The sequence below is a fragment of the Furipterus horrens genome, unplaced genomic scaffold (assembly GCF_987537825.1).
Source record: "Furipterus horrens unplaced genomic scaffold, mFurHor1.1.pri manual_scaffold_10, whole genome shotgun sequence".
Taxonomy (NCBI): Eukaryota; Metazoa; Chordata; class Mammalia; order Chiroptera; family Furipteridae; genus Furipterus; species Furipterus horrens.
The window spans coordinates 50,549,064-50,575,453 of record NW_028327180.1 but is presented as its reverse complement, the minus strand read 5'-3'; the positions used below and the strand labels follow the sequence as shown (position 1 = coordinate 50,575,453).

The following is a 26,390-nucleotide window of genomic DNA, read 5'->3' as shown; positions in this document are numbered from 1 at the left end:
GGTAACTAGGCAATTATGGTTACTATTGCCACATTTTTTTTCTTGTTTTTTTTTTTTTTTTTTTCTAGGAAATTTACCAAGTTTTGGCCCAGGGGTTTACATCTGCCACCCCCTAGCAAAAGCTTTCACTATTCAAGCTCCAAATGGAAGGCACTGAGGCTATAATTACACCGGCATTAGCTCAGAAACACGCTGAGAGGAGCCGGAACACGGCACCTGGGGAACCTAAAAGCAGCCGTCGGCTGAAATTAGCTGCTGTTCTGTTCATGGTCGTCACCATGCCCTCTCTGGGGTCCCTTTCCGTCCTTGTTCTCTTCCACCTCAGCCCAGGCTGCTGCGCCTTCCCTTCTGCCAGCGTCCTGACAGGTGCACTGACCGTGAAAGAACCACCTGGCTGGTCACGGAAGCCCCCCTAGAGACCATGCTTCCAGAATGGCCTTTGTGTAGACAGGCCAGGGCAGAGTGGTTTGGCAGCAGCTCAGGAAACTGCTGGGGTGGGGTGCACATGCCCCACCCTGCACTGTGTCCAGCAAGCTGTCACTCAGCCTCCAGAGTCACCTCTGCTGGGTCCCTCTTTCAGTCACCTCCAGGCACACTGCTGTCTGCTGTCAGCTCCTCCCCTGCTGTTAGTCCCCTCTGTCTGGGACCCCCTTTCCACTCCCTTTCCTCCCTCTGCTTCCCTGACCCCAGTCTGGGCAGGATGCTCTCGTCTCTGCTCCCCAGCGCCCTGACTTCTTCTGTGCGTGGCCTGTTCCTTTGTCCCCAGCTGTGTTTCTGCAGGAATGCCTGCACATAGTAGGCCCTCAATAAAAATTTGTTAACTGAGTGAGTAGGAAAACAAGCCTTGATTCCCTTTCTGCTTTATTTCTCCTTTTGTTTTTACAAGAAGGGAGGGAGTTTGCTCTTCCTATCTTTGTAAGGCTGTTGTCGATGAGGCAGGGTGTCGGGGGGATGGCTCGGTCTTCATCGATTGACCCCGACTTTCACATCTGAGCGCTCTGGGCTGGGCTGCACATTGATACTTGATCAGACATGGTCTTGTATGAACCACTGACACCGGCCTCTGTCAGCTTGCCTTCCTTCGTGATGTTAACCCACATTTCTTGGGCAGTATTATGAACCAGATACTGTTCTAACTATATTTATTCTTTTACTCATCAAATGCTTAGTCAGCACCCAGCATGCATCAGGCCCTGGGAAATAGGGATGCAGCACAGGGAGCACAATAGACAAAGCTGCTGCCTTCCTGGGGCTTATATTTGACACAGACAGATGAGTAAGTAAGTATACACTATGGCAGGTGGTGATCAGTGCTGTGGCAAGACAGGTCGGAGTAGGGGGACAGGGAGCAACCTTTGTTACTATGTATAGATAGTCAGGAAGTTCTCCCAGATAAAGTGACATTTGAGCAGAGACCTTCAAGAAGTGAGGAATGGAGAGGTGTGGTCATGGGGGTGGTGGAGAGCTTTCCAGGCAGAGGAAGCAGCAAGTGCAAAGACCCTGAGGTCAGGGCATGTTTCAGGAAGACCAGGAGACCAATGTGGCTGGAATGGAGTAAGTGAACAGCAGTCGGAGATGAGGTATTAGCACTCTCGGCTAATAGAAATACAGGGTGGGGCAAAGTAGGTTTAGAGTTGTGAGTATGCGAAAGAGTTTATTCTTGTGTTATTATTTATTAATTACTGTATTATTTTCCATACAAACAACTGTACTGTAAACCTACTTTTGCCACACCCTATATAATATGTCACATATGTAATTCTACACTTTCTGGTAGTCACATTATAAAAGTAAAAAGAAGCAAGTGACATTGACTCTTTTAATCCTAACCCGAGGATATGTTTTTTGATTTTAGAGAGAGAGGAAGGGAGTGGGGGAGAAAGAAAGAGAAACACTGATGTGAGAGAGAAATATTCATCTGTTGCCTCCCATGTCTGTCCTGACTGGGGATTGAACCTGCAACCTTTTGGTGTATGGGATGACGCTCCATCTGGACTGAGCCACCTGGCCAGGGCACAAGTGAAATTAATTTTAATAATACATTTGTTTAACACAGTATATCCAAAATATTATCAAAGTAAAATATTATTATTGAAATGCCTTACATTGTTTCCTTATTAAGTACTCAAAATCAGATGTGTGTTTTCAAACTCTGCTGTGGACGTCTCATTTTAGGCTGGCCCATGTCAAGCTCAGTGGTGCGTTTGGCTGGTGGTGGATGGCACGGGTGTGTAGGCCCACAGGCCCATGACTGAGACGGGAGACCACTGGGAGCTTCGGGGCCCAGGATCCTTACCAGAGTTTCTGCCTCAGTTCTAGAAGGTTTGCTTACCTGGGAGGAGAGACTTGTTCTGAGGCGAGGGGTGGGTTCAGGGACAGAGTAAGTGAGCCTGGGCAGGGGGCCCCGACCAGCACACGAGGATGGTAGCTTCGACCAAGATGGTAACAGTGGTTGGATTCTGGATGTATTTTGAAGGCAGAGCTGCCAGATTTTTCTGATGGGTGTGTGAATGAGAGAGGAGTCAAGGAAGCACCGAGCTTTTCAGCCTGAGCTCTGGAAGGGTGCGGCTGTTTGAGAGGGATGAGGGAGATCAAGAGTGGGCGCAGCCCTGGGGGTACATGCGGGGTTTGGTTTGGGGCGTGTTGGCTTTGGGATGCGGAGTCATGCTTTGAGGTTCAGCTAGCAAGCAGGCGGGTGGACATATGTGTCGGGGTTCAGTGGGGAGGTCTGGCTGGGGATGTAAATTTGGGTGTCATTGCTGGCAGTTAATGCCATGATGTGACCTGAGGGCCTTGGGGAGTGGGTGCATGCAGAGAAGGGGGTTGGGCCCTGGCACATCAGGCGGGGAGGGGAGCAGGGGGGCAGCAGAAGGATCAGCAGCCCCGAGGAGGGGGCGGGGGAGCGACTGGCTGTGTCCCGTGTGCCGCCGGGTCCCTGACCACTGACATGGTTGAGGGCAAACGGCAGGCTGCAGTGGGTCTAGGAGAGAACAGGGAGGGAGAACGAGACCATTGGTGTCAATGACTCATTTCAGGGGCTTTGTTTTAAAGAGGAGCAGAAAAACAGGGTGGCAGCTTAGCCACGAGGTCGTGTTTTTTTCCTTAAAGACGGGTGATGCTGTAGCTGATGGGGAGGTTCTAGCAGACAAGGAGAGGGACAATGGGAGATCTCATTCATGCTCACAGAATGCTGTGAGGCAGTAACTATTTTGAACACAGGGAAACCGAGGCAAAGGAAGGTTCAGTCACCTGCCCAAGGCCACATGGCTGATAGTAGCAGGGCCAGGAGGGAACGGAGGTGGCTCAGCTCTGGAACTCCTGGTTTGCACCATTCTGCCGTTCTGCCTCCTGGTTCCCTGGCTGGACTTAGGAGTTCTCAAGAATGAGAGCTCCTCTTTCAATTCTGCATCCAGCACAGCACAGGGCCGGGAGAGGGCTGTGCCGAGGTGGGACGCGGCTGTTGTCGATGACCGAGAGAGAGATCAGAACACTGGGACCTGTGCTGGCAGGTCTCAGGCGCCTGGGCTGGCCACGGGAGGGAGGCATGGGGTCAGTGTGCCACAGCTGAGTCCTTCCCACCTCCCCGCGGGGCCTCGCGGGTGCTTGGTCAATACTGAAAAGCATTTGCTGATGGATAAGGAGCGAATGAGGATAGGCCTCATCCTACCACCTGAGCCGATGGCTCTCTCAGGCATGCATGGCGCTGGCGGGATTGAGCTCCTCCTCTGGGTTGCTGCCTGCGGGCTGGGTGACCATGCTCTCAGTGCCTCAGTGTCCTCACCTGTGGGTGAGATGATTGCCCATCCACTCTCACCTAACTTCTAGAGGGGACATGTGCAGACTGGGCTCCTGCCCCCCTCGTCCACCTGTCATCTGGATGGACAAGAGGCACTCTGGAGGTGGGAGCTGGCTGGCAGTGGGGGGCTGGGCAGTCCCTGTGCTGTGTGTTCCCCCTGGAACAGCTAAGACATGTGTGTAGGGGGGCAGCCAGCCCGGGGGAACCTGCCGATCCCGAGAACCCTCCTGTGTGCCCAGGGGCAGAGGCATGAAACTCAAAGCCGTGGCTCTGCTTCCAGATTCCGGCATCCAGCACGTCTGCCCATTCCCTCACCCTGTGGAGTCCAGGGCTTGCCTTCAGCCTGCACCGCACACTGCCAGGCCGCCCTCCCAGAGCTTTCTGTTAGCTGACCCGCCATGGAGCATTTTGAGCTGTGTGTGGACAGTTCTGGGGGCGTGGTGGGGGTGGGGGAGGGTAGTGGTGGTGCTGTTTGTGCCTTGGCTGCCGAAGCTCCCCTATGAGAATTGTCCCTCCCTGAATGCCCACAGTGTCCCTGCCAGAAGCTCACATGCGCTGCCTGGGCCCATCTGGGCTTAGCTGCCACCCAGCTGTGTGGTCTTGAGCCAGTCATTATTTCCCCCTTTCCCACAAGTGTGAACAGAGCCGTGAACACCCAGTTGCTCGCGTTTTCTGCTTGTGTTAAGTCTTAAGTGAGGCTTTGGAGTAACAGGTGTCATGGTAAGAGCTCACTGGACATACATACTCTGCGCCAGGCGCTGTCCTGACGCTTCATGGGCCTGGGGACACACTCATTTAACCCTTTTCACAACCTGAGGAGGGAGGGCCTGTGAAGTGACCCCATTGCTCAGACAAGGAAGCTGAGGCAGAGCAGAGTGAGTGCTGGGAGGTGTCCCAGCGAGCGGGTGGCATGCCGTCCCCATGCCTGTGTGGACCTCTGACCTCTCTCGCCCTCCCCGTGCAGGGACCGGGGTGGACCCGGCGGTCAGTGCCAAGAGCAACCACTGCCTGGATGCTGCCAAGGCCTGCAACCTGAACGAGAATTGCAAGAAGCTGCGCTCCTCGTACATCTCCATCTGCAATCGCGAGATCTCGCCCACGGAGCGCTGCAACCGCCGCAAGTGCCACAAAGCCCTGCGCCAGTTCTTCGACCGGGTGCCCAGCGAGTACACCTACCGCATGCTTTTCTGCTCCTGCCAGGACCAGGCGTGTGCCGAGCGCCGCCGGCAGACCATCCTGCCCAGCTGCTCCTACGAGGACAAGGAGAAGCCCAACTGCCTGGAGCTGCGCAGCCTGTGCCGGACGGACCACTTGTGCCGGTAAGAGTGTCGGCTGCCGGGTGCTGCAGGGTGTCACGGGCGGAAGCCCTCCCTTCCTGGCATCCCCTGGGGCTGCTGAGTGATGGTCCTGGGCCCAGTGACAGTGAAGAGGGTGACTTGGACGTGTGCAGAGTGAACTGCCTGCCCTCCCTCCCTCAGTGCAGGTTAATTGTTTGCCTTCTCTGTGCCCAGCCTCACACTAAGCACCAGGGGGAAACCAAGATGAAAACCTAAGGAGCTATCTATTTATTTATTTGTAATCCTTACCTGAGGATATGTTTATTGATTTTAGAGAAGGAGGAAGGGGGTGCGGGGGAGAGAGAGAGACATCAGTTGGTTGCCTCCTGTACATGCCCAGACCAGGAATCGAACCCACAACCTAGGTATGTGTCCTGACTGGGAATCAAATCTGCACGTTTGGTGCATGGGACCATGTTCCAAGCAACTGAGCCACCTGGCCAGGGCAGGAGCTTATAATTTAAATCATGGGCTACTAGAGCCAGGAAGAGGAAGTGGTCTTCAGTGAATTCAGCTCCACCTCTAAAGGAAGCCCCTTCCCCCAGTGTCCCCATGAGGTCCTGTGGCCTGGGAAGGGGCTCTTATAAGGCACAGAGGCAGGTTGTTCCAGATCAAGTGCTGGGGTGGGACGCAGGTCTGGAGTCAGACACTCCTAGGCTTGAATCCAGACTTTCCCACCACTGTCTGTGTCACTCGGAGCAAGTTTTTTAAGTGTTCCATCCCTTTACCTGTGGAACAAGAATAAAAGACCCATATCCCAGAGTTACTGTGATTACATAATGTGTGTCCAGAGCTTAGCACAGAGCCTGGCAAACAGCATATATTTTAAAACTAGAGCCTGATTATTAGGAAGGTTTTTTTGTGTGTGTTTTACAGTGAGTTGAAGTTTGCCTCTTTATAATTGTCTTGCATTTCCTGTTTGTTGCTGAGCATTTCTGGAGCCCCTCTCACATCCAGGGCTGGGGTCTAAGGCCCGGACATGCAGAGCTGATGAACATGATGCTTTCGGAGGAGCATCTGGGCGAGAAAGGAAGACACAAAAGCCTTGATCCCAGTGCCGAGGGACAAGGGCTGAAGGAGGAGCATGGGGATGGGCATGTGCCTCAAGCCTGGGGGTCCAGAGCGTAGGGCTTGAGCTGAATCTCAGAAAATGAGAGGGAGAAAGGCAGGGAATAAGTCAGCTGGGAGAGCACATGCAAAGGCCGGAGGGTGGACAGGAACTGGACAGGTGGTGGGCACAGAGAGAGTGTGGGCCATGAGCTGTGGAGACCAGAGGTGAGGCTGCTGGGGAAATGGCTCACAGTGGAGTGGAGAGAGTGCTTACTATGCACCAGACACTGGTCTATTGGGGGGCGTGCCTCATTTAATCCTCGCAATGAGACTGCATGTGAGGTAGGTACTGTTACCATTTCTATGTGCCAAGTGAGGAAGCAGAGACATAGACAGTGAGCTGCCTGAGGTCCCACGGCTCCTGCACTTCAGAGCTGGGGTCTGGTCCATGCCGCCTTGTCCCAGGGCAGCTTGCTGTCCTGGGCTAGGTAGCACTGTGAAGATGGAGAGAAGTGTGTCGTTTCAGAGATGACTGGTAAGTAGACCTGACAGGACAGGGTGCCTGGTCTAAGTCCTTGGAGGCAAAGCCATTTCTGTTTCGTTTCTCCACCCCTTGTCCCGCACATGGAGCCTGGCATGTGGGGAGCACGCCACAAGCATCTCTTGAATGGATAAGAGGCTGGGGACCACCACGTTTTCCTTCAACAAGGGTGATGAAGCAGTTCAGTGTGTGTGGGGGGGTGTTGGAGGTGCTGTGGGCCCATGTCGTTCGTCCCATGGCAGTGTCTGGGGCACCTGGACTTGTGGGCTTGAAGCCCTGGGAAGGGACCAGAGGGGAGCAGTGGGCTGGGACTTGCGGGGCCCTCGCTGGTGATGCATGAGCTGGTGTAGGAGGGCTGGTCAAGCCCACGAGGGATTCTAGGCAGGAGACACCTGCCCACCAGGGCACCTGCTGTGTTTAGGTGCTAAGAGGGAAGCACCAGGCCTTAGGGGAGGGGCAGAGGAAGAGGAGCCTGCAACAGGGAGGCTCAGGGGGCTTGAGGACAGCCTGAGGGGAGTGAGCCAGAACCCAGAAGGGAAGGGGATCCCGAGGGACAGAGTGTGTGACTGTGTGGAATGTGCCAGTATGTTTTTGTATGCATGTGTGAGCGAGAGGGTGTGAATGTGGCTGTGTGTGTGTGCGACTGTGAGGGTGAGTGTGAGTGATGTGAGCATGTGAGAGTGTGGAGGGTGGAAGCCTGCTGCAGTGGGAGGCCTGGCAGGGAGGCAGAGTGGAAGCAGTGGGTGCCAACCACCTTGTTGAGAAGGACCAGGCAGGCAGGCAGAGGCAGGGGCTGCAGGAGGAAGGGGAGAACTTCTTTGTCCCTGGGGAGCGCTGGGCCATGTGCACACGGAAGGGGATGCACTACCTTGTTTTGGAACGGGTGCTGCTGTTGTTGAGAGAAGGGTGATCCCCATTGCTGGCTGTAGGCCTCGGGAAAGCTGGGAAGAAGGGGGAGTCTTTTCTTTAGCTTACTTAAAAAAATAAACCTTATTGCAAACCCTGCCGCCTTCCCCCCAATGGATTGAGGCCATTTAAAATCAAACCATGCATCAGCAATAGGGCAGTTAGGAGAGACCCAGAGCCTACAAAGGCAGGGGGAGCATGGGCCGCAGGAGCTCTGAGCATCCTAGAGGCTGGGAGAGAGCAGGGACTGGAGGGGCAGCTGGACTCCCACACTTGATGGGGGGAGCACGCCAACTCTCGGATCAGGCACATTCTCTCCTTGCTTCAGTGCTGACACGGTGTTGTGAGGCCGCCTCACACGCAGCGTATGTGGAATGACAGGGAGCTGGAGGGCCAGCCGGAGGCTAAGCCTGCGATGACAAGTGGTGCCTTCAGGACCCATTGCGCACCTGTGGGCCCGGTGCTCCTGCAGGGCCAGTGGGCTGCTGGGCCGGAGCCAAGCCCACCAGACATCAGCCTGAGCGGAGGAACGGAGTGAACACCAACACCCCCTTTGTGACTGGTGCTTCAAGGAGGGACAGTATGTGTGGCTCCTAAGGTGTCTGTGGGAGTGGGAGAGCTCAGAGCAGGCTGAATGGGGTGGATTGTAAAACATCTGTGTCTGTTTAAAGAGCCAGAGGGTTTTTGTTTGTTTATTTTTTTTTCTGGAGGTTGGGGAGCCAGAAACAGGAGAACTGGGGGATAAACTTCACACTGTAGCATGAGAAAAGGTGTTTAGATGGGACTCAGTACTGGGAGAGGCAGGGCAGAGGCCTCACGAGGGCTAAGTAAGGGTGGGCGGTCTTGGGAGGTGCCAAGTCGTGCGGACCAGGCATGTGCATTGGGATGTAAGTTTAAACAGCCACTGCAGGACCCGAGTTTTGAATTGGGCCTGTGGCAGCAGTTCCAGGTGCTCCGGCTGTGGCCATGTGAGCCCCTGGTTCTAGGACCAGGGTGTTCCTCTCACCCGTCTCTTATGTCCTATGGCGAGGCAGGGATGAGGGCAGAGCCTGCATTTAGGACGAGGCTGATAGGACCTGGGGGTTGTGACAGCCCAGCTAAGTGTACTTCAGGGAGCTCTGCCTGTGACGAGGAGTGGAGGCCTGAGGTGGAGTGGGAGAGGTGCTCTGTGGAGAAGCAGAGGCTGGTGAGTGGTTGGGTGGAGGCAGTTGCCATGGTGGCCCTGGGGCCAGGACACCTGTCTTCTGTGCTCACTCTGCCCATCTCTCAAGTAGTCCTGGATGGACCTCGTGGCCTCGGTTTCTTCACTGATCACACAAGGATGCTCATGCGTCTGTAAGGACCCTTCCGGGCCTGTGGCTCTGAGTCTGCTGAAGCAGCTTTCTACTCCACCTTCTGCCCCTGTGCCTCCACCGGAGGTCATGTACCCGGAGAGATGAGTCCTTGGCATAGGAAATGAGACGGCGTGGGAGCACGGGTTTGGAGGAGAGGAGCTGACTTCTTTCCATGCGCTTGCGGGCCTGGCTTATTGACCCATGGATGCAGGGGGATCCACGGACAAGTCCGGGAGGTGATGGGTGGCTGGAGAGGGGCACCTGGAGAACAGGCTGTTGTCTGCTATGCCTGGGAAGGAGTGCTTTCCCTTTCCTTCCTGGCTTCCTATCCCAGGTGAGCACCACAGGTGGAAACCTTTACTGTGGAAATGGGAGAGCCCAGTACCATGGTGTTTGGAGCAAGAATTAGGGACCCCTCCCCCAACCCTTCCTTTCCTGTGTGCTTGAAAGGACAAAGCTGGCCCTGACCGGGGTGGTGGGAGAGCCTCTCTGGGCCGACTCTTTGGGGATGAGGCCCTCATCCTCTGGCCTCTCCCAGGCTGCACCCCATGCTCCAGTGCTGCAGTGCCCAGCCCCGCTCAGTGCCCCTCACCTTCTGCTCGGGGTGTTGAGCCTGCTATGCCCAGGCTTCTTTCTGAGTGAATCTTGGCCCTGGATTCCCAGAGAGCAGCTTGGCGAGAGTCCCCCTCAGCTGGCACTATATGAGAGCAAGTTCGTGGGGATGCTTTCAGCACCCCCAGGGTGGCCTTGGACACCCCCAGACAGACCCCTTTGTGCTGTCTCAGGAGATGTCACTGACGACAGAGTGTTGGTGTTTGAAGAAGTCTTTCGCTACGCAAGGGTGTCCCTTTGCAGGGGCTCCAGAGTTATTGGAAGCACTCCGAACCCCTGCTTTGGACCAGCGGCAGTTTGGGGTGAGAGTGGAAGCTTCCTGCTCGAGCCGTGGTTCCAGCTGGTCTTGTAGGTGCAGCCTGGGAGCCTGAGCTCTGCCTTTCATGCATCTGCTTCCTGGCCCATGGGTTTGCAGGACTGTGGACATGAGACTGGGAGAGGCTCTTTCTTTAAAAAGTTCTGATGTGGAGTCTGGAAAGCTCTGAGGATCTCTTGGAATGAATCCATGGGATTTGGCTGAATTCTCTCTTCCCAGCCCCGCAATGGGCTAGAACCTACTTTTTGTTAATTTTTTCCTTGGTTTCTACTGTCTCAGCTTACACTCATTGCAAGGATGAGTGTGGAGGTCCAGATTTGTGTGTGTGTGTGTGTGTGTGTGGTGTGGTGGGGCTGTGGGAAAGAGGATTCTGTTGTCTTGTAAACTCTGTCCCTTCTAGGCCTCGCTTGGAAGAGGCCCTCTGAAAGCCCTGTTCCTCGTGGTCTGCCAAGAGGATATAAATAACTCAGCTTTGGCCTTGTGCCACATCCTGGGCTGCAATTTAACCTCTGGGTGCTGAGCATGTGTATTAATAGATTCTAGCCTGGGGCTCCCCTGGCTGTTGGACCCCTTCCTGCAGTGGACACTGTCCTTGTCCCAGAGGATTGTGGAGAAGGCGCAGGGCTGGGGGTCCTGGCCCCTGGGGCTGTCCACAGGGAGCAGGACTGAATCCCTTCAGCAAGGCCCCTCTAGCCAAGCTTGGGGTGTGTCTGGTGTCTGTAGGCAGCACGGTGGCGGACAGGTCTGGGTTGGATTCCTGGCTCCTTGGGGCTGCCCCTCAGCTTCTTTTGAACTCTCTACAGAATTTGTTGGCTGATGTTTTCAGCAGGCTATCTCAAAATAGCAGCAAAGAATTATTTGCATAGTGGTAGGTGGGCTATGGGACTTCCAAGCCTTCACTTCTTTGAAAAAGAGTGTCTTGCCCTGCTGGAATCCAGCCAGTTGTCCCTGGTGCTGGTCAGTTACCTGCTGCAGGAAGAATGAGGGTGTTGGGGCCATTCTTCTACTCATTTGTCAAGCATTTATTGATCAGCCACCCTGGGCCACACCTTCTTTTGGGATTGGGGAGTTAATGAAGTAGGTGGAGGTCCTGGCCCATAGGGCCTTTGCATTCTGCTGACAGGACACTGTTTATTGCCTCTGCAGTGGGAATAGAGCTCCACAATGAACTAGATGATAGTATTTCCACTCGGGTTTTCTTGAAATCCCAGTTCTGCTTTGCTACCTACTAGGTCTTCCCCTGGGTCACGGTGGTGGTGTAGGAGAGTAGCCCCATGTACCCTCAGGCCAGGGCTGTGTCCAGGAGTGCCACCGGGTAGAGAAGCCACCAGCTTCCTGAGGAGGTCCTAAGCATCGAGGCTGCCAGTGGAGGGATGCTCTGTATGCGTGGGGTGTGAGTCGGGGGCGTGGGATCCTCGACCCTGCCAGAGAACCTGAGACCCGTCTTCCCCTTGGGGATCCTGTGCTGCCTCCTGCTGCCGGCCTCCCTCAGTAGGGGCCCCACTTACCCTTGAACTCTGGGCCAAGGGTGCTCAAAGGACTCTTAGAATTTCTGGCAGCAAGTTGAGATAAGGCTGGAATGTTGAACATTTCTTCACTAAAGGCCCTGGAAAATAAACCCAGAGAAGCTGCAGCCTAGGAATCTAGTTTACAAGGTCTGGTTCCTGCCTCTTCCTGCTCTGGCCACTGTGGGATATCAGCATTGCCAGGCAGAGGAAGCCTTTAACCTTGACCATCCAGGCTGCTCTCTGGGCATCCCGGCTTCATAGAGCTCACACCCCACAAAGACGAGGTGCACCCACTTTGGGAGTTCTGTGTGAGAACCCACTCCACGGGGTGAGTGGCAGGAGGAGGAGGAGGACTGGGTTGTGCGGAGAGACGTAACTTTATGCAGAAACAATCAGAATCCAAGTCCGAGAGGCCTGTTCTGCCCTGAGGCAGGTTGTGCGTCTCCTGCAGGTGCTGTGTGTGGTGTTTGCTTGTACGGGAGCGGGGCGCACTTAAAGCTGCCCTGATCTTGCTGTTCCCAGGCTCCTTGGCCATTTCTGCTTCCACTTGTTGCCACAGGCCCTCTCTTAAGTATTGTAGTCTGCTCAGCTGCTGTAACAAAATCCCCCAGACTATGGGCTTAAACAACAGATGTTCCCTTCTCATGGTCCTGGAGGCTGGAAGCCCAAGATTTGGGTGCCAGCATGGTTGGGGTCTTGGTGAGGGCCCTCCTCATGTGGCCTTTCTGGGTGGACACCTGCAGGAAGGGAGATCGGGCATCTCTTCCGCTTTTCTAAGGGATCTGATTCCATCACAGGGGTCCACCCTTGCCTCTCTGAGGCTCCACCTCCAAACATCATCGATCACATTGGGGATTAGGACTTCAACATGTGAACATGGGGAGATATAGCCACTGAGTCGATAGAACCTAGACTTACACTTCATTCAAAGTTGGGTTTGCCACACCTTCCATTCACACTTTCTCCAACTTGCCTGTGTCCTTGTGGCATTGATCACGGGACTTTCCTCTAATTCTTTGTTTATCTTCCCAGGTAGCTCTCTGACTTGTAATATCTTTATGTTATGTTACTGGCATGTCAATTTACTTATTTAACTAATTTTATTATGTTTCAGGCACTGTGCTAGACACCAGGGATTCACTGGGGAACTCAAGAGAGCTGCTCCCTGCCACCTTAGAGCTTAGAGTCTTATGGAGGAGATAGACAATAATCAAGTGGGGAGATAAGCCTATGATTACCATTTTCAAATTGAGCAGGATGTAGAAATAGAGAATAAGGGGGGAAGGAGGGGAGACCCACTTAGAAAAGGGTGGTCAGGAAAGTTTAATCTGAGGAGATGACATTTACACAGACCTGAAGAATGAGGAGCCAGAAGAAAGACAGAGAGGACAAAGAACATTTCACACGGAGGAAGCAGAACGAGCAGAAATTTGGAGGGGGGAAGGGACTTGGTGTTGCGGGGAAGTGACTAGAGCAGAGGGCACTTGGGACAGGGGTGCAGAGGGCGGCTGCGGGGGAGGCAGGACCAGGCCACCCAGGGCCTTGCAGACCACAGCAAGGAGTTTGGGTTTATTCTAAGTTCAGTTAGAAGGAAGCCTCTGCAGCCAAGTAGTGACATGATTAAAATTGTGATATAAAAATACTACTCTGGCTACAGTGGTGGGGCAAGCATGACCTCAGACAGACGGGGAGAAGGCTACTTTTGTGTCCCTTGATCAGAGCTGATGGCAGCTCGGGCTGGGGGATGGCCATATGGAGAGAGAAGTGGGCAAATTTGAGGTATTTTAGAGATGGAAATGACCCAGCTTGATGAGGGAGTGAGGGAGATGGGGGAGCTCAAGGATAACTCACAGGCTCTGGCTTGAGCAGCTGAGTGGGGGGAAGGTAAGTTAGGAATTCCGCTCTCGGCATGTTGGGGTGGAGGTGCCTTTGCGAGATTCCTGTCTGGGCTTGACTGGAGTTGCATGTTCTCGGGGTTGTTGGTGGGCTCCTGGTGTTGGAGGCTTGGGGAATGGGAGGACCTCCTAGGGAGTGGCGGTCCGAGGATGCGCCCGGCCCCTGGAAGTGCCCGGTAAGTGTTTGCTGTTGTTATTATGGGCCTCAGGAGTCGGAAGATCTTTGCAGAAGAAGGAAGGGACAGCTGTGCCAGAAGCTGCCGAGCCAGCTGAGGGATGAGGCTGACCACTGGGTTTGGGAGGGCGGTAGCACGGGGCCTCCTCTGCAGCAGTTCAGATGGGGACGTGGTGCTCACAGAGACCTTATCGGAGCTCGAGGAATGTGTGTGAGTTGGTCAGAGCTCCTGGGAAAATTCTCATGGAGAGGGGTCTTTCCCATGTGGTGAAGTTGCTCTCCTGTCCCTTCCGTGGAAAAAAGGCCGAGGAGAACCCAGCACTGGCTTGGCTTTGGGAAACGTAGGGTGGGGGTCACTGCCCTGTGGACGACCCCAGGTGCTCCACCATGGCGCTCTGTGGCTCCTTGATCATACTTGGCCAGGGTCAGTCTGCAGCCCTGTGGCCCCAGCCTTGGGAGCAGTCCCTGCTGTGGGCCACATGCGCCTGATGGTCCTCCATGGTGACCCATACACTTCCATGGGAGTAAGGTCCCAGACACCCCCACCTCCCACATCCCTGGGTACTGGGAGCTGTTGTATAGTTGCCACTGATGAGCTTCTCCAGGCACAGCTGGAAAAGCCTTGAACTGGGGGAAGGGACCCTTCTCTAATCCCCATGCTCTTCTGAGTAACCTAGAAGGCCTCCTGCCAGAGGAGGCCGCGTGGGCTGCCCAGAGCAGCCTTGCTGTTCCACCCTCTCCATTGGGAAGCTGAGTGAGGAGTGCTTGAGAGGCCTGAGACCTGCACTGAGCCTCCTCTCCCTGGCGTCTGGGTGGGATGTGGGGGCCAGCCAGCCGGTCAGCAAGTGCTCTCTGCCTTCCTGCTGTGCCCACAGCGGTGGGGCAGCCCTGCTCCCTCCCCTCCCCTTGTGTGGCCGAGCCTCGCGTCCCAGAGCTGGCTGCCCCGCACAGGGCCCTTTTGGGGCTGCCTGGGAGGCTAGGAGGCATGCAGGTAGCTCTGTTCTCCCAGGTCTGAGGTGGGCAAGCATACCAGGCCAGCACTGGCACCCTCGCCCCAGGGGAGTTCAGGACGTGGACTTACACACAGAGGTGCAGTGAGGTATTTGCTCCTCATGCCCAGCAGGAGGGAAATTTTGGAAGGGCTGCCCACACCCTTCCTAGACCAAGGTCATTGCTTCAGTGTGGCAGGTGTCCCCCTGACTGTGCAGTGCCTCCCTCCCTGGACCCACTGGGGTGCTCTCAGAGCACTGTGACCTGCCCAAGGAGAGACACCCCAGATATCTTCTCCAGAAGGTGTGTGAAGAAGCTGGTGTCCCAGTCCCAGCTTCAGGTCCTCACTGCTGCAGCTGCGTGAACTTGGGCAGGTTCTGCTACGTGGCAGAGCCTCTGCCCACCGTGTCAAAATAAGGACAGAAGCCTGGTACCCTGTGTTCCAGGAGTGTCATGGAGCCCCGCTTGCACAGGCCTGCCCTGAGTGGCCCACAGCTGGTGTCAGCCAGGAGTTGGAGGCCAGCCCTGAGGCAGGGGGCTCAGCTTGGGGGAGGGCTGGACTTGAACTAGGAGCCCACCCTTGCAGAGGGGGTGTGTGTGTTGAAAGAGGAGGCTCGAGGGAGGCAGGGAGATGAGCTCACAAAACCCTTGTGCAGATTGTGGAAGGGTTTGGCTATCTCAGAAAGACAGTGGGGACCCATGAAGTATTTTTTTCCCCTTGTACTTATTATTTTTTTAATATGCTTTATTGCTTATGCTATTACAGTTGTCCCAATTTCTTTTCCCTTTGTTCCCCTCCACCCAGTGACCCCCCACCCTCCAGTTGTCACCCCCTTTGTCCATGTCCATTGGTTGTGCATGTAGTTCTTCTCAACATCTTCCTGTCTACTCCACTCCCTCCCACTATGCTTCTTAATTCCTGTACGAATTCCCTCCCTTTCCCCCCTTCCTCCTCCCCGCTGACCTCACCCCATAATGTTCCCTATACCTATAATTCTTTTCCCACTCTTGTTGCCTACTTAGTCTGCCTTTGTTTCAATTCCCTAGCTTCTGTTGTTGGTTGTTGTGATACAGTTTTCATTTTAATGTTCATAGTTTTGATCCTCCTTCTCCTAAACAAGTCCCTTTAACATCTCATATAACAGTGGTTTGGATCTGATGAACTCCTTCAATTTTACTTTGTCCTGGAAGCACTTTCTCTGCCCTTCTATTTTGAATGACAGCTTCACTGGATAGAGTAATCATGGTTGTAGGTTTTTGCTTTTCATTATTTTGAATATTTCTTGCCAGTCCCTTGTTGCCTGCAGAGTTTCTTTTGAGAAATCAGCTGATAGTCTTATTGGGACCCCTTTGTATGTAATTCTCTTCTTCTCTCTTGCTGCTTTTAAGATTCTCTCTTTATCCTTAATTTTTGACATTTTGATTATAATGTGTCTTGGAGTGGTTCTCCCTGGGTCCAGTTTTTTTGGAACTCTCTGTGCTTCCTGGACCTGTAAGTCTATTTCCTTCCCCAAGTTAGGGAAGTTCTGCTTCATTATTTTTTCACATAATTTTTCAATTTCTAGTTCTTCTTCACCTTCTGGAAGCCCTATGATTTGGATGTTGGCTCGCTTATAGCTGTCCGATAAGTTTCTGAGCCTTTCCTCATTTTCCTCACTTCTAGTTTCCTCTTTCCGCACTGGTTGACTGTTTGTTCCTTCCCTATGTTCTAATTTGTTGATTTGATCCCTGGTTTTTTTGCCCTCACCACTAGTTTCATATATGTTTTTGTTCATTTTAGTAGGACTAGCCTTCATCCCTTCCGCGTCTTGTTTAAGATCTGCTGTTAGGTCTGTAAGCATTTTTATAACCAAAGCTCTGAACTGATCATCAGAAAGATTTCCTATCTGCTGCTTTGTTAGATTAGATATTTGCTGTCTGGTCAGCTGTGTCACTGGGATCTCTATCATGATCTGTGCCATCCTGACCATTTTGTGTTTACCTTTGTTTCCTCGGCGGGGCTGTCACACCTCCTACGCCATAGGGGGTGGAGCCCCATGCACTTGTCACAACCAGGTGGCCCGTCTCACCACACTGTGGTGTTTTCTGTGGGGGTGGGGGTCCAAGATGGATTCCTGCCGTTCACTCTCCACTGAGAGACCGGGAGCCTCCTCCTCCATCTCCACCCATTCCGGCCCTCACAGTCCAAGGCAATAGAGGTGTCCCTTCCCCGGCTTTGGAATTGCAAGCTGATGGATCTGGTCTGCAGCTGAGGGTGCTCCCAGGCACTTCTCACCTCCCCCTAAATAGGGGTGTCTGTGCTTACCGCTGTCCTTCCTCCATTGCTGCTGCTGCTGCGGACAGCACAGCTTGACCTCTCTGCCCCAGCTTCACCCCTCCTACCCGTCTGGATGAGCACCACTTCTTTATAACTTCATACGTTGGACTTCCATTTATTTTCTGGAACTTCTAGTTATTTCTGGTTTTGTGGTAGTTGTATTCCTTCTTAGTTGTGGAGGGAGATGGAGGGTGTCAGTCTAGGCCTCTATCTTGGCTGGAAGTCTCCCCCATGAAGTATTTTAAGCAAGAGGATGACTTGATCCAGTGGGTGTTCTAGGAAGTCCCCTTTGGCTGCTGTGTGCATGGAAGACAGAGGAGAGCAAGGCTGGAGTCGGGGCTCCTGCTGGGGACCCGCTGTGACTTGGCTGAGGCAGGGGGTGAGTAGGGAGGGCCCTGGCCTGAGACACACTGCAGAGAGTGGTAAGCTCCTGGGACTTACTGGGTAGGTTCTGTGGGGGAGGAGAGGAGTCCAGGCTGACGCTGGGGTCTCCGGCCTGGTCGCCTGGTCCCCTGGTCGTCTGGCTGGTGAAGTCTTGACTTGAAAGGTGGGAGGAGGAGAAGGAGGTCTGAGCTCAGAGGGAAGATGTTTGGGTTTTGAACCTGTTGTTTGAAAGTCTTTGGAACATGTAAGGGGAAATGCCAGCGAGGTATTTGTATATGTGGGAGTTCAGGAGAGAGGCCTGGGCTTGAGGTGGAGATTATAGGATTAAGTAAAATAATGTAGGAGAGCAGCGAGCATAGGGCCTGGCACACAGGCACAGGGAAAACATTGCTTCCTTCAAAGTACTTCTAAGCTCATTTGAGGAGATGAGGCTCACCCGTGTGGGAGCATTAAACACGAAGAGGAGGCCCTCCTTAATTAAGTGTCGTAAGGATTAACCTGCTTGCTGTGGGCATTCAGGGAAGGGGAGTGTGTGGCTGGAGGCGCCACAGAGGGTGCTGGGGGGACGGGGTCAGCACCCTATGGGCAGCGCTTTCCAGGAGAGGGGACAGGAGGGGCAGCAGGACTGGGAGTAGCTTGTCCCAGGCAGCGAGGGATGTCCTGCTTGAAGCAGAGGGAGCAGGGGGAGAGAGACAGAGGGAGGGAGGGATTGGGATTGAGATGCTCTGGGGAGACACTGAGCAGATAGGGCATCCCCCACCCTGCCAGCCTCCCATCTGTTGGTCCCCAACCCCAGCAGGCTCGGGGTCTCTAAACTTGTTGCTTAGTAAGAGGAAGAAGTGGAGTCAGGTGGAGAGAGTCTTGGATCAGAAGTTACACTAACTCCTCACACTTCTGCTGCCTCTACCTGTAACTGCCTCTGATCTTGTTGGAAACTGGAATGAGTTACCTTGGTAGGTGGTGAGTTCTCCATCCTCAGAGGTACCGAGCAGGGCCTGAAGGCCCCTTGCCAGGCCTCAGGTGAGTGTCAGGTTAGGGATCTTTAGATCTCTTTTGAGCAGATGCAGTGTGGACCTCCTGTCTTATGGTGAAGGGAATGGATTAGTGATCTAGGAGGGGTGCTTCCGTTCCTTCCTCTCCATGCCCCTTTTCTCTCCCCTCCTCCCTCCCCTCCCTGACACCCTCCTAATCCCTTCTCCCTTTTTCTTTGTCCTTTCATCCTAATTGTCAAAATGAAATTCACCCGACCTCTTATAAAACTGTGTGTGCTCACTGTAAAACAGCTCAGACAAGGCCGGACAGTATACTAAAGGAAATAGAAATCACCTGCCATCCTAACACCCTGAAACAAGCCAGGATTAACATTTTGGAGAATGTATGTGTACTTCCAGACTTTTAAAATACATGTGCACAGATTTTAACAAAAATGATGTTGTGCAGTACATGCTGTTTTGCAAGCTACTTTTTTTTCTCCAAATACATTGTTATTATTTCAGTCTTTGTTAGCATCTCCATCTGTACAGGTTTCCTGGGATTTCACGGCCGTCCAGTTTTTCCTGTGGGTTTGCGCCCCTGTAGGTGGCATGCACAGCGTGTCCTCATACAGGTTCACTCACTTTTATCACGTGAGCAGCTCGTATCCGGACCGGAGCCTGACCATGGTGGGGACAGCGCATTCTAGGCCCTCAGGCAGCAAGACCCTCAGAGAGCCTTTGGCTCCTCCCTCTGACTTCTGGAGGTGAAGCGGGGGCTGGGCGGCAGCCAGTGTCTTCACAGTGGGCAACAGTGTTTCTCGGTGGTCTCCACTTGTGGCTTTGGGCTGTTCTTGGCTGGGCTGGGTCACTCGGAGAGTGTGGTCTGTCTCCTCCGATGTCCGCAGCAGTGCAGGGCCAGGACTGCCTGGGAGCCGCTGGGCTAAGGAAGATGACACCCAGAGAGGAAGTTCCAGGGATTGGAATGTGTGTTGGTGTCAGTGAAATGGAGGCTGGTGCCGATGCTGGGAGCGGGCCGCGGGCATGTTGCAGAGAGTGGGGGCTGAGCCCGGAAGGTCGGGGGCAGTGGCACGTTCTCTCCACTGGGTTGTCCTGAGTGTTTTTGTTTCTCTGGAGGAGTTTTAGGCAGATCAAACAAGGATCATGGCCTGCTGCTTGCTGATCCCCCTCCAGTTCCAGCAGGGGTGGGTGGAAATCCCCGCAAAATCAGCTAGTAGCTACCAAGTGGTAGCCAGTGAGCTCAGAAGACCTGGGAGCTGTGCCCTGAGTTAATCAGCTGCTCATTTGTGGGGTGCAGAGCTGTGCTTGGAGGATAGGTGGGCTCTTATCTCTGAAAGTAGGCTGGGCAGGAAGAAAGCTAGGCAGGTGAACAGGTCTGGGGACCCAGTAGAGGGGGCTAAGAAAGAACCAACCAGAGCATCTGCCTGAGGCCTGAAGGTGGGGAAGGAATGGCCTTTGAGGTCCCTGCCCACTTGCCTGGACACCCCCCTTTCCCTGCGCTGCCTGAAGAAGAGTCCCTGGTGCGATGGGCCCCGACCCTATGTCTCTATGGTGCCTCAGCCTGAGGGTGGAGGAAGATATGCTGTCTGGAGAGGGGGTGGCTATGGGCAGCGCTGGGTGTCACCATGTCTGAGAATGTGCCAAGTAGAGCCCCAAGGACCCATGGTTTCACTTCGAAACAGAGCTGGAGCAGATCTGGAAGCTCATCCCAACACCACTCCATTTTATAGATGAAGAAGCTGAGGCCCAGAGAGCTGAGGTTCTCTGCCTAAAGCCACGCAGTTAGCGAGTGGCCAGAACCAAGCAGAAGGCCAGGCCTTGACGCCCTGGGCTGAGTCCTCTCCTGAGAGGCAGCTTGGCATGGTGGAGGTGATGGGCAGGGAGTCAAAACCAGGGTCTCAGGCTTGGAACATGGAACATCTCTGAACCTCAGTTTTTTATTTTATTTTTATTTTTTTAAGTTTAGGAAAATGGCAGAATCAAAGCTGCACTGTCTACCTTATGGTGCTGTGGTAGGAAATGCAAGAAGATCCGTGAATGCTGCGAAACCTTCGCCCCCTCCACCCCTCCTTCCTGCATTTAAAAGTGTAATGTCTCCCCTGCCAAGTGCTGGCCTGTGGATCTGAGGTGGGTAGGTGGGAGGCGGGCGGGCAGAAGGTCAGGGAAGGCTTAGTGCTTGAGTGGTGCATAGAGCCCAGGGATGGCTTCTGGCTTCCAGCTTCTGGCCGTGGACAGGTCTAAGCCCGGGTGGATCACAGGCTAGACCAGGTCTCTGCTTCCTTCTCTTTCCTTCCAGCTCTTCCCCTGCAGCCTGACAGTCCCAAGCTCCCTGTGTCCTGCCAGGAGCCTGCCGGTCCATGGGCAGGAAAGTGTGGGGGGCAGGGGGTGTCCATCACAGGCTCCCCAGTCCAGGGTCCCCTCCCTCACCCCCTTTCTCCATAAGGGCTCATGCATGCCTTGCTGTGTGGTCCCACCTCCCTCCCTGCTTCCCTTTGGATCAACCTCCCAAAGGTCAATGGTGGAAAGGAGGGGGAGAAACAGAAATGATGATGACTGATTTTTTTCTTCTGCCGGAGCCTGGGGAGGGTGGTTGTTTTGCTTCCTGGACCTCGGCGGAGAATTCTCTGCCAGACAATCATCTCGGCGCTTTCACTGCTTTCTGAGGCTCTGCTAACTGCACAGGGTCGGCTATTAAATGGTCATCAAACCTCAGCCTCTATCCCATCAATAGTCATAAAGTTGGGGAGATAAAAGCCATCAGTTTTCCATTATAGCTGAAAGCAATACTGTAGATAGCTATTTTCTGAATGCTGCAGATAGATGTATTTTAACTAGATCAGGGTTTCCAGGGGCCCAGCTCAGCTGTGGGCTCTGCTGGGTCTGCGGTCACCTGCCAGGTGGTTACAATGGAGGAGGGCCAGGCTTTCTCCCTCTTTGCCTCCTTTCCCTATAGAGCGTTGGAAGGGCACATCGTCAAGAGTGGGGTACTGCGTGCAGGCTGCTAATGGGACTGTGGGCTTTGACCCTTCATTCTAACCAGATACTATGGATAAGTGCCAGCTTAGTAATTTGCTCATTCTAATAGGAAAGGACCCTCCTCCCTGGTTTCAGGCTGCGGGCAGGCCAGGGTCTGGGCCCGGGGCAGGTGCCTGGAGACTCGAGGGGTGTCAGGGCTTCTGCTGCTGCATCCTGAGAGCTGGGAGGTGGGTGTGGAACATAGGGAGGGTGGCCGCTCCCAATATATAGTCCCTGTAGCTTCTCACAGACAAACAGGCCTTTTAGAAATGGATTTTGCAATCAGCCTACAGTGAGTAGCCGTCAGATTAAGTCTTCAGAATGAATGTGTCCAAGTGCTCATACCCAGGACCCTCCTGCGTCTGGTTCCAGGGGGATCTGGGGTCTGAGTCCCCTGCCTGGATCTCTGTCTGCAGCCCCCTGCCTGGCACTCCTTCCTTGTGCCTGAGCCCAAGCCTCTGGGTATGTCCCTTGCCTCTGCTTCTCCTGCTCATGGGATTATCAGGGACAGGTCCCCTGCCTGGAATGGAAAGGGCCCATTCATCAGAGAAGACGCTTTGAGACTAGCTCCTCTCCAAAGCCTCTCTGTCTTCCGGGAAGCTGTGCTCTGTGCCCTGCTCCCCAGCGCCACTGTGTCAGCCCCTGTCAGAGCTGTTCTTAGAATGACTGCACTCTGGGGTCAGGTCACATTTCCTGAGTTTTCTAAACCAGTTACTGGTTCGCTCCTTCTTCCTTGCCAGCAGGAAGTGCCTCCCCTGTGTGTGGCCTGCAGGGTAGTCCAGGCTGTCAGCAGAGGGACCAGCGGGGGCGCTCCTCTGACGGACTCACCCTGGGGCCCAGGTCTTCAGCATCACCTGGACACTGGTGCCCCTGCAGTTGTAAACCCCACTGACCCCAGACTTGCGCAGTGAGAGCCCACAGGCGGTGGGGCTCCCTGTTCAGCAGATTCTGGGGCCCAGGTTTCCTCTGGGTGGGGAAGCAGCTTTCTCACTGTCTGGTGGCCTTCTCTGCCCTCTTCTCCAGGCCGTAGGCATTCCCAGCTCCTGTCTGGCCTTCACAAGGCTTCTGAAAATAAGGCCTAAAAAAACCCCCCAAACTTATGTATTGATTTTTTTTTTTTTTTTGAGAGAGATGATTTGTTGTTACGCTTATTTATGCTTTCATTGGTTGGTTCTTGTATGTTCCCTGGGGATCGAATCTGCAACCTTGCTCCAACCAAAGGAGCTCTAACCAAAGATGCTCTAACCAACTGAGCTACCTGGCCAAGGCTGAAAATAAAGCCTTTTCTTAGCGGCAGGGCCACCCAGGCCTCTTGGCCTTAAAGTCATACTAGTGTTCTGGAAAGGACATGTGGGTGGGCAAGGGAGGGGAAGGGAAAGGCCCTCTCACTATTGTAATTCCTTCTTGAGGAAGGCGAGCTGCAGCGGCCTTCTCGACCAGCTTACCCCACCCGCAGCCTGCCTTGTGCATTTTTTCCCTTATGCTGCGTTTTGTTCACGCACCCTGCCCCAAGGCCAGGCCTGGCACAGTGTGGGGAATGATCAATACTTGTGGGGTTCTGGAGTGTTCTGTCTTCCTAAATGGGGCTTGTAGAAGGTACCATAACCTTCCCTGGATGACACAGGGCCATTCAAGCCTCACAGATGGCGCCGGCCAAGCTTCCGGTGTCACCGGCTCACAGAGAACTAACTGCTTGCCCCACTGATCAGCCCCTAATTATAACTAATACATACCTGAGCAGAGGCCAGGAATTCGGGGCCATTGTGTTTTGCTCTTTTAATGTTTCCGGCTCCTTCACTGTGTTTGCTGTTGATTCTTGCGGAAGGTTCCATCTGCCCTGGCAGCTGCCTCCTGTCTCGTCTCCCTTTCTCTGTTGCTGGTTTTCCATGAAGAGGAGCAGAGCCCCACGTGTTAGGACCAGGCATGCTCCTGGAGACCAGACGTTCAGCGAGGAGATGAAGGATTTTCTTTGGAGTGAAATACCTGGTTTAGTGTACAAACTTGATGCTCTGTGTAGGCGGCTTCCGCACTCTTGGCAGGCTGCCAGGTATGTGTCCTGCAGAAGTGCTCTTCTGTGGCAGCCCCTTTAGATTAAAAAAATATATTTTGAAATGACTTTGGAAAAGGGACAAGAGAGTGTATAAGGCCTTTTGAAATTAGAGTTGTCTGTTGAGATGGATAAGGGCAGCGGAACTTGATTTTCTCTGCAAAAAAAATATGATCAAATCTTCATGGTCCTCAGTTTCCCTGATGGCTTTGGGTCACAACACAGTTTTACTCACTATGGGCCCAGGAATTGAGATGAGGGTGGTCTTGGTCTTGGGGGTGGGTTATCTCGTCCTGGAGCTGCCACTCATCACCATGTGACACTGAGCACTGGATGGTGACGGCACAGTGGTGCCGGCCCTCAGCGGGGGCGCTGTGAGCACCAGGTAGACATTTCCCCCAGCCACCTGGGTGATCACAGTGAGGGTTGAAAACGGAGGCAGGCAGCACCCCGCCTGGCACTGGTGCCTGTGCTGGGAGTCGGTGTGGAACAGGGACCCGTGGAGGAGGTCCTGGAACATGCAGCCTGACAAACTAGGCTGTTTCCGAGATCCACGTGCAAGGAAGACTTTGTTTGCTGTGTCTTCACCTTCCCTATATTCTTTGATATCTTTCTAATCAGAGATGGAGCGTGCAGAACTGGAGAGGGCCCAGATTTACCTGCCGTTCACTTGTGTGGAACATCCGAACACTTGTTTTAATATCCAGCTGGCAAATGACCCTTCCTTATTTATCCTCTGGAAATAAAGTATTTGCTGTGAATCCAGAGAGTCATCAGAAATGGGATGTCAGCATGGAGAGACCCCAGTGGCATGTGCAGAGCAGACGAATGGGCCTGGCCCCTGAAGACTGAGCTAAAAGCAGCTGCAGCTAGGCAGGGAGGGGCAGCACTCCTGTGCAGGCCTGGCTGGCCCCGTGATAGCACCCTGTGAAATGCAGCATCCTGGCTGGCCTCTCTGACTCCCTTCTGGGGGCACACCTGTCCCTGGTGGACCAAGGAGGAGTCTGGGGCCCTGAGGAAGTGAGGAAAAGGCCCCATAGCTGTCCTGGCCTGATTGGTCATGGGGATGGGGAGAAAACAGTAGGAATTGTTCTCCCAGGTCTGTCACTGTGTTGTGTAGGTCCTGGGGACGTGATGCTGGAGGGGTACTAATTCTCTCCGCCAGGGCAGCCTGGAGGACCTACTCAGAGGAGGTCTTGCCTGTCTCCCATGGGGAGCTAGCCCCAGCACCAGGTGGGCAGCAGAGATGGAGACCTTGGAGAGTGAGAGCCTGTTTTTGGTGGAGTGGCTGCCCCAGCTGGTCACACAGAGGGTCTCAGCCTGTATCTGAACCCAGCTGGGGTGGGGGGTGGGGTGGGAGTATGTGCCTGCTGCAAGGGGAAGGCTATGGATGAGTGTGAGTGGGCAGAACAGTGTGTCCCACCGGGAACCTCAGAATGTGGCCTTATTTGAATTGGGTCTTTACAGATACAGTTAGTTGAGACAAGGTCATGTTAGAGTAGGGTGGATCCTGAATCCAGTGACCAGTGTCCTTATAACAAGGGGAGAACAAACACAGAGACACCGGGAGAAGGCTGTGTGAAGACAGAGGCAGAGATTGCCGTGATGTAGCTGCAAGCCCAGGGCTGCCAAGGACTCTGGGAACCAGTGGCTGGGGAGAGGCCAGGAAGTCTCCCACTGGCACCTTCAGAGGGAGCGTGGCCCAGATGACACCTTGGGCTCAGCCTTTTACCCTTCAGAATGTGAGAGAATGAATTTCCGTTGTTTTCTTATTATAGCAGCACTAGGGCACTAAGCCCTGAGGAGGGTCCCCACACTTCCCAGGGGGCAGCCAGAGAAAGGTGGTCTTGCTGCTGTCACTGTTGCCCCAAGGCTGGCGGGCTCTACAAAGTTTAGGGCGGGTAATATCCCAGGAGAGGCGGGTAGGAGGGGGCTCAGGTGTGCAGGTACTGCCCAGGAAAGGCTGGGAGAGGCTGGGGGGCTTTCTGAGAAAAGGGAGAGAGAGAGAGGTGAGTGCCACAGCTTGGTTGGGAAAGGATGGGCTGGGGTCTGGTCAGGGAGTGCTATGGTTTCCCAGGCAGAGAGAAGAGCAGGAGAAAGACCACAATTCCAAGGGCAGAGATCAAGCTGGACAGTAGGCTTGAAAGGGGCCAGCCTTCCTCATGTCAGGAAAGCCCATTGTCCTCTGATCTGGGTGGAGCCTGGTTGTCATTCCTAAGGGGAAAGTGGACAGAGCGTGTTCAAGGTCAGACAGCATTGGCTGTGCCCTCGTGACTGTCACCGCACCTTGGGCCTCTTTTGGATGCCACAGCCACCATCAGACCTCAGAGGGTGATGTGCACCTCACATTGGAACAGTGACCCAAACCTGTCCACACTTTGAGAACTGGTGGCCTTGAGCCTGCACCACACACAGGCCTGGGCTCAAGTCCCAGCCCCAGCCCTGCCAGCCAGGCCACAATCATATCTTCCCTCCATGCCCCGGTTTCCTTTCCTAGAAAGTGGGGGACTTTGTGGTACCTGTCTCAGGGTGTTTCTGAGGATTAAACGCATTCAAGCTTTCAGACGTGCTGGGCGGACACGCAGTAAACTCTCATTATCGTTAGGTCTTATTACTTAGTATTGGTTTGGTAGCTCAGTACATGCAAAGTCAGGACTGAAAGGAAATGATTATGGAAACATGAACAGCATACAGTACAGGTGTCCACAGTACAGTTTTCAGATTCCGAGGGTCTGGGAAAACTCAGCCCCCAAGCAGCTTTCCTCACCCTGGGCTGGGCTGTGGGCTGCTGCGAAAGGATCCCACCCTAGTCTGTGCCCTGCGAGTCTTAGCCTTTCCTATCTCCCATTGCTGGCAGTAGCCCCTCATTTCCTCATAGTGTGAGCACAGCTCTCAGCTCTGAGGTCTCCATTCTGGGAGAAACTGATCATCCTTTGGGATGATCAGTTCTTGACTTCTCACCCTCTCCAAGCTGGCTGGCTCTGCTCTGAAGGTGGAAGCTGGGGTGGCATTCTGTTCTCTCTCGTGCCTGTTGCTGTCCCCTCTGCTCCCTTTCAGAGCAAGAGCGGTCAAAGGGGATGGGTTTAGAGAAGTCCTGCTCTATGGGGCTGAGCGGGAGTGAGTCTTAGCTCGGAAGGCTGGTGTTGTTCAGAGAGTGTGCATGGCCGTGACTTGA

The 26,390-nt window shown here is 54.0% G+C and overlaps 1 protein-coding gene across 1 annotated transcript in view; it reads left to right on the top strand.

Annotated features, from left to right (window-relative positions):
- Window positions 1-26,390, top strand: part of GFRA2 (GDNF family receptor alpha 2) — a 79,491-nt gene that overhangs the window by 25,334 nt on the left and 27,767 nt on the right. Inside the window, exon 4 of the mRNA XM_090290082.1 lies at window positions 4,761-5,115. Within this exon, the coding sequence (XP_090146208.1) occupies window positions 4,761-5,115 (355 nt within the window). The remainder of the gene's footprint in view (window positions 1-4,760; window positions 5,116-26,390) is intronic.